General features: G+C 42.0%; 1 protein-coding gene across 2 annotated transcripts in view; it reads right to left on the bottom strand.

Annotated features, from left to right (window-relative positions):
• Positions 1-340: 340 nt before the first annotated feature.
• Positions 341-8,259, bottom strand: part of ralgps2 (Ral GEF with PH domain and SH3 binding motif 2) — a 72,008-nt gene continuing 64,089 nt past the window's right edge. For both annotated transcript variants that reach the window (XM_080506760.1, XM_080506761.1), the window contains 5 exons: positions 7,139-7,244; positions 4,510-4,602; positions 2,875-2,980; positions 1,075-1,166; positions 341-421 (listed from right to left, as the gene is read on the bottom strand). In XM_080506760.1, coding sequence (XP_080362886.1) covers positions 392-421; positions 1,075-1,166; positions 2,875-2,980; positions 4,510-4,602; positions 7,139-7,244 — 427 coding nt within the window. In that variant the 3' untranslated portion in view covers positions 341-391. The remainder of the gene's footprint in view (positions 422-1,074; positions 1,167-2,874; positions 2,981-4,509; positions 4,603-7,138; positions 7,245-8,259) is intronic.

Here is an 8,259-nt window from a genome sequence, read left to right as displayed (position 1 = left end):
GGGGACAATTTGCGAGAGGAGAAGTCAAAGGGGCTCCGGTGAAGTGGCCGACAAATGACCGGGAAGCAAGTGGGAGACGAGAGCAGTAGTGCAGGTGTTCAGTAGTCGATACATCCAGACAGTCACTTCCACCCACACCACCTCGCAGTCGCGCTCACACGCACACACACACACACAAGCAGGGTACTCTGGTTAAGGCAGTGGTGGCAGGTGAGGCTGCAGTGAGGCCAGGGCTAGAATTGGAGAGTCTGCAGTCAGGGCTCATGGCAGTGAAAGCTCCCACTACTGAGTCGGTGCTCCTCCTCCTCCTCCTCTTCCTCCTCCTCCTCCTCCTCCTCAACTGGTTCCTCGTCCGTCTCTCCTTCGCTCAGTCGCACGCCCCAAGCGAAGTTCACTCAAATGACATCAGATTAGCTGGCACCTGTACGGAAAACAGACTTGTGATAATGTGCGCCTGCTGGTTTTTTGCTTTGATCGTTGCGGGATTTCAATTTAACAGTAGCACAGAATAGTCTCGTGTACAGAAAGGTTCAAATTCGGGGTTTGACACTTTGGGGTGCGTTCACACCTGATGAGCTTGTAAAAAACTTGATAAGAGAAGGCCTTGTTACTCCTGTGAATGTGCTACAGGGCAATTTGATTTAAGCCTAATTGGAGTGTGAACGCAGACCAACGAGCGGTACACTGGACAAACAGCACCGACTTCAGAAGCGCTGTAACCTTTGCAGTTTAGTGGAACCAATGCATTGACTATCGCTTTTCCTATTGCAATCTTTACTCCTTCACACATTTCATACATGAGTCAGTGGCTTTGTAGAGGGCGAAATCCCACAATAATCCAACATTCAATGTGCAAAGTTGTGGCTGTTTTGATGCAGAATAAACGTCACAGCAGCTGTGCACAAAGTGTTTAGTTTACATCTTTCGGTGTGAAATTAACTGGATGGCAAGAGCAGGAACTCTAGACTCAGGAAACACACCACAGGTGTAAACACCTTAGTTATGGTGGTTAGTTTTATTTAATGAATTATGTGATTCAGTGGACTCTATAATGATTGCTGTGTGTGTTCGTACCTGTTGCCTGTTGCTCTGACAGGCTGCGCTCAGATGTTTGAACCAAAGCAGCGCGTTCACTCTGTTCCCGGCCTGGTACTTGTAGGTGTTACCTAGGCAACAGACACAAACAGCAGGAGATCAGCTCTCAAGTCTCCCGTTTCCACCTGCAGCCCCGGCGGCCCAGGAAAGATGGCTGAAGCCTCGCTTGACTTTGGCACACTGGACCAAGTGAAAAACATCAGATCGATGTCAGATGATTTGCAAGCGTGTGCCTCAAGTATGTAAAGAGAATAAATAAATACCGATTTAACTAGAAAGCAGTGACTTAATTTTACAGGGATGATTTGACCCTGTGACCGAGCGCTTGGAAAAAAAAAACATTCACCATGTACCTGCTGGTAAGAGGTCTTTTGTGATGATTCTGAAAGCATGACGCTGCAGTTTTTCAGCTGTCGGTGGTAAAGAGTGATTCGATATAGAGATGTTGTGTTATTACACTGAAAGGGCAAAAAGTAGATTGATATAAAATTATATTATATGAAGGTGGTGACATTGTTCTGATGTGTGTTGATAAGGACATTACAATCATAACTAAGTGCAGCCGTATTGGACAAAACTTTATATGTTTTAGAGTGTTACTGTTTGCAATACAACAGTAACATAATCCGGGACTTTTCTTTCGTTCCTACCGAACATTCAAAAGTCAAATTATTGTGTTGGTCTGAATATAAAACAGGCTTTCTGTCGTCTAAACACAGGTCTGAAAATGTGGCGTTTGTGTAAGAAACAGCCTGAGGACAAAAGAGTCTGTAATTTGTAATCCAAACTTTAACCAGGAAACATCTGAGGGTCTGCGTTGTGTCCATGTCCCGTTACTGCTGTTTGAACAGCAGTTGTGTCATTCCATGTGCATTGATTGCCTTTGTATAGATAGAAAAAAATTAAATATATTTCTTCATAAAAAAAAAAAAAAAAGATTTAAAGCCTTTTTCCAAAAATGAAAGCAGGGGTGGCCTTACAATCATACATCTTTTATTTGGACCAATATGTTTTTTTTAACAACTCTTATGTTGGTGAAAGAAAGTACTTTGTCATTGAATTGTGATATTTTAGAGTTATATAATCCATACATTTTGTTTCCGTTTTGTACCTCCCCCCAGCATCAACATCAATTTCTAGCGACATCAAAGAGAAAACGAAAACAAGGATTCCTTTGTGGGCGTATTACATAAAACGACTCAAACTACATAGCCAGATGGAATAAACATGCTAGAAAGACATAACTTAAAGAAAAAATGTCCGCCGAGGAGATGTCTGTGACAGAGCAATGGAGAAGCCACGTCCCTGGAAGTGAAGCGGAAAAACTCTGCCGACAGAGCAAATTCACATCGGCTCCCGGTTCTCCACAAACCGCTCCATTTAAGAGGAAATGTTTGACGTTACCGTGTCAAAGAAAAGCAGGTATGAAGCAAAAGTTAGACGACGTGTCCTTCAAAGGGACAATTTTTACTTTCGTACCAGAGCGACTTTTCACATAAAAGACAGCAGTGAGCCTACTGAAACTACTAAGCTTAAACAAATTGAATATTGAAACATTGGAAGTAAAACAATCAACAAATTAAAAGCTAAATTAAAAAGGTGGGACTTGAGTTTGCTTTTAAAAAACAGCAACAGTCTCTGCGGCTCTGAGGCCCTCCGGCAGGCTGTTCCTTTGAAGTTCACCTTTGAATTGTACTGTGATCTACTTTCAGACTCTCATTTAAATCTAAATCTGCATTGTTCTGCGTGTTGTTCCGTTGTTCTGCGTGCGTGTCTTACCTTGTTCAGAGTCGGTCAGCAAGAAGACATCGGGGTGCTCGTGATCGTCCGCCATCATCGCCATCAGACCAACCACACACACACTCTTACTGGATGTGGACTTGAACTGCAGAACAAAACCACTATTAGACATTTCTTCGATTGAAACTTCAAAAGGAGACGTTATAACATGGGTTTTCTGTGCGTCTGTCCACATTGTATGTGTGCCTCACAAGGTTCTCATTACCCAGTGAGTGACACATACGACTGCAGTGATGTCATCGGGCTCATTGTTCAATGAGTGCTACCATCTGTCTGTTCACTTGAGACACACACACACACACACACACACACACACACACACACACACACACACACACACACACACACACACACACACACACACACACACACACACACACACACACACACACACACACACACACACACACACACACACACACACACACACACACACACACACACACACACCCTATTCCTCCTCCCTGCTCTCCTGAGCTTCTGTACTGCTCTACATGTTCTTGTCAAATACCCGTCCAACAAGTTTTTTTTTAAATCGTTTCAAAACCCCTAAAAAAAAACGTGTTATGGGTTGATTTTCTAATCTCTTTTTCTCAGGTACAAAGAACAGAGAAGAAAAATATAGATGAATCATTACAGGATTTCGTTTGGTAGTCACGTCTGTCATGAGACAGTCGTGGCCATCATACGCCATTTTTGAAAATTGTTTGCGCTCGGATCATTTTGTACATTCACTTCAAACTTCTGTGAGCAGCTGAAGCTGAAAAGGAAAACATCCTCCTCTGTTCAAACACACAATGCTTCTCTCGCTTTCCATCACTGAAGCAAAGTTAGAGACAATGAACATTTTACATCGGGAGTGTCAAACTCATTTCAGTTCAAGTGCAACCTCCATTTCCATTTGATAACAACGGGGCCCAACCATTAAATGACAGCATAAAGCCCGACCAAAAATACCTGGAAAGCATTCTCCTTTGTTTAAGTGCAAAGCGGTACTTTGTGTTGAACATGTTCATATTTAATAAACAAAACTTTTAATATAACCAATTATGAGAAGCTAGAATTTTCTTCCTCAAAAGGTTTAATCTGAAAATTCTCCTCATCACATTATTTATCCTCAAATTCATCTTGGTAAAAACCTCATAGTTTCCACAGCCATCAGCATGCGTGTTTTCACAACTTAAATTCTCACTGTATGGATTGTGTGTCGATGCTATTTCAACAGCAAAAAGTAGCCAGTTTTTACTGGAGTATCTTGTTGCAATCGGCAACTCTGGGTCTAACTGTTGTGCTATCTCTAGTAATCTTCCTAAAACTGCCTTGCTCAGTTGGAAAAACAAACTATAGATACGATATATAAGATTTAGATAAGGCGTAGTAGTTACTTTTATAGAACATTTCCAGTTAGACGGTTTCACTCATTGTAATGTCGCTGAAAAAGCTTTAAAAGACTCTGACGGGCTTGTTTTAGGACCTTATGTTTAACATCCCTGTAGTACATCATTCAATCAACTTTCTTTGTCACTTCTGAATCAAACGGTAGGGTGACACCACTGCCGTAAATCAGAGGATCGCGTGTGTGCGTGTATGTGTGTGTGTGTGTGTGTGTCTTACATGTTTTCTCTCGGTGGGCTTCAAGGACTTGGCAGGGTAGTAGTACAGCTGGGTTCCACAAAGAGCGACCCAGTATTTGGTCCAAGATGCCACCTGGAGACACAAAGTGAAATGCGGTTACACTCTACTTCAATCAGATTGAATCAGTCAAAGGTCTACAGTGTGACTCTCAACAAGATAAAGCCTGGTGGGATGCAGTTTGGAGACACTTGTTTTTTTTTGGCATCATTTTCAATGTTACAGAAAAACACTGAGGCACACACATTAATCCAGTTGATATCACAGTTTGAAGGGCCGAAGCACAGGCGGTTCTGTATTTCAAGAGATAAAAGCAGAAATACAATGTTGTGCAGTAATATTTGTACAGAACTGCAGGTGATAGACAGCGTTCTGCAGAAACATATACAACCATCTGGTTTTTGATTTAAGGAGGAGTCGTCAGCTGGCCAAAAGCCAAAACAGCCTTCATGAATCTGTAAGGGATTTCTGAGCAGGAAGAAACAATATGGAGCCATGCATTAGATCCCACGGCCTCCACAAGCCTCTCGAAAAACCACAATTTAATAGTGTGGGATGAGCTAGACCACAAAACACAGGACGGAAAAGCAACTGATGCTTTGCATATGTAGTAACTCGTTCAGGGCTGCTGGAGAAGTGACCAGCATCTGATCATACTGGTGAGGATATTGCCAGTATTTTGCAAAGTGTCATCAACACGAGGGCAGCTTAGAGTAACTCAAAATTCTTAACATATTGTTTGACATCTCGATGTGCACGGATGTTTTCAGCGTGGTTGCAGCACCAGTTTTAACTGGCACGGCACACATTCCCTACAGCAGCCACAAGATAAGGTACACATGTTGAATATTCAATAACGCAGATAATCCAACGAGCCACTCACATGGCGGTAACCCAAAGCTTTGTAGACAGGGTCAACACGACCATCAGTATTCGAAACAAAGGTTATTAAAGAGACTTAAACAGACCAGCCAGTGTAAATATTTGAAAAAAAAAATTCTGATCAAACAGGATTCTCCACTCAACTATCTTAAAGGTTGACAGCATATGATTGAAATTTTAAAAAATGGAAAGTCTCCAGCATGAGGCAGTTACGATGGTGAAGAATTTGGTGTGAGCAGCAATGATCGATCCTCATATCAATGGTTCAGGCTGCCGCTGCCGGAGCACTTTCTTATATCCATCATGTTGCCGACTATGTCCATCTCCCTGGGAACCATGTTCCAATAGTCTCTACCAGCAAAAGAACACATCAAATCACAAAGCTGCAACCATCAAACTGGCTTAACAAACCACAATGGACTCAACTTCCCCGCACCGTGACAAACCTCTAAAAGAGCACCTGTGTAATGTGAGCAAATACACCACCCACACCAGGAAACTGCAGTTGATTTATTCACAACATCTGCAAGATGTCGTCACATCAATATACAGCATCTCTGTGACGTGAATGAACAATGAAGGCAGGTTATAAAACAAAAAAGGGGACCAATCCACAAACTTTCCTTTTTATTGGTAGTAAATATCCAACTAGACAATGACTCTACTTGTAACTTATCTTATAGTCTTCATTATGCTTTTCCCATATAGGGATTGTTAATGCAGCAGCTGCACAGCGCTGTAGGGGTTAGCACTCTCGCCAAACAGTAAAGATGCACCCAGATTGAATTCCGTTTTCACATTTTTGGGTTTTTTCTGATTTCACAAGAAAACAAGACAAGAAAAAATATGACGTATGCACCAGACAGTTTTTCTCCCTACATCTGCATTGAGATTTTCAATATATTTGTCACTAAGAAGAGACGTGAATCATAATCACTTGTTTCTCTGACATATAATTTTGAGGATATACGAGTATACAATGTCTGATAGAACATTTATAAAAAGCACGGTGCACTTAATGCCTTAGTTAATGAGACTATTAGTCTCTATTTTGGCACAGCCTTCAAGTAAAAAAAGAGGCAGAAAGATTGTGATTTGCAGAAATAAAAGGCCTTCTTGATTGTATTTGATGAAGTGTTGGCAAAAAAAATAAATAAAAGAACTTTAGTTAATAAACTAACTCAGCAAGGCTGAAAAACTAACACAAGTAAAATGAGAGTAATGGGATGAAGCATGAGGAAAACCCAGGAATGGAAAAGAGACCAAGTGAACCCACTAATTATTACTCCTGGTGTGGAAAGCCTGGCCAGAATAGAGAGAGAGAAAAAAAATTCAACATGTTACATCATCAAAGACTCTCGTAAATCAACTACGCTACCTATGACAGTTTCAAGCTATTTTAAGTCATCAAAAATCCTCAGATTTGTTTCCAACCAAAACAGAGCAGGATAATCTCTGTTCAAATGCGAACATGGCTTAAGAGTGGATAAACACAACAGCAGCATTGGGTGACAAAAGCTCACAGTCCGACGGTAAAGAAACGACAATGAGTACAAGGAACAGACAGAAACAGAGACGTTCCGTGGGCTGAGGAGTCTCTGAGGTCCTATCTGTGTTCGGCAGGCAGACTTTATCGCCCATATGCCTCCGTACAGAGCACATGTACGTATATATGAGCAGCACATGGAGGAATGCAAGTGTATGGTCGTTGATGCGCGTGTGTTCTTACAGTTGGTTTCTTGCCCTCTTTGAGCATCGTCTTCCGTCTCAACACCCCCTGCACCGTGACCGCCCCGGGGTACAAGTGAACTGCGAGCTCCTCCGACTCAGCAGAGCTGCGACAGGACAAAGACAAACATTACATAACCACAACTCCACAGATGAGGGAAGAGGCGAGTTCTCACAGAGCACTAAGTAAGAGAAAGTAGATAGCCTAAAAAGGACAGTCAGATTCAACCTGCAAAGCTACCCTTGACCCTGCTTCATGCTTAAGTAACATTTTTTTTTTTTTTTTTTTAGACGACACCCTTTTTCCTGTCTTGTTATGACAGGAGTGGATTTCACAGACATGAATCACAGCACTGATATCTGCAGAAAAAAAGCAGAGATGGACAAGGTGGTGTGCAGATTGTGTCTGTCTGGAGGATCAGAGCAGGAAGCTCAGCTCGGGAGCCCAGGGAAGCCTGGTTGATCGCAAAAAAAAAAAAGAGGAAAAACCCATGGAAAAAAAAAAGAGAGAGTAGGAGAGAGGAGAAATATGGTGAGACCATCCCTGAGAACTGGCTCCAAATATCCTGATGGGACTGTTCTTGTCTACTTCAGGCACGAGGATGTAACATTTTGTTTCCAGTAACACATGGAGCGCAGTGTGTCTGTGGAAAGTCGTTTCTCGCTCCAAGCTGTGGAATACCTTGGAAACTTATCACAAGGAGAAGTCTAGGTTGACTACAGTCTCATCTGGAAAGATGGGGGCAGAGACCACATGGTAATCCTGAGAGCTTTGTTAAGTTTTTTATTAATAAAATCCCCCTTTAATAAGGTGCAGCAGCTTATTAAACTTTTTTTCAATATCGCCATGTGCTCTCATCTTTCCAGATTCAACCTCAGCTGTCCTATCTGTTGAGTCAGCGCTTTAACCTCTAGCTAGTCAGCCATGCAAGAAACTCAAGAAAGAGGTAGTTTATAGGTGGTTTGTATGAAAGTTAATTACGAATAATAACCCCAAACAGTGTTTTACCCCATCACCTTGATTGGTGAGTTCACCAACACACACATACACACAGATTTAAACCCAGCACTACACACACTAAGCACCAGCACACAGCAGTCCCTGGTAACAGCTTAGGGGCA

The sequence above is a fragment of the Blennius ocellaris genome, assembly GCF_963422515.1.
Source record: "Blennius ocellaris genome assembly, chromosome: 12".
Classification (NCBI taxonomy): Eukaryota; Metazoa; Chordata; class Actinopteri; order Blenniiformes; family Blenniidae; genus Blennius; species Blennius ocellaris.
This window is presented reverse-complemented; position numbering and strand designations above follow the sequence as displayed.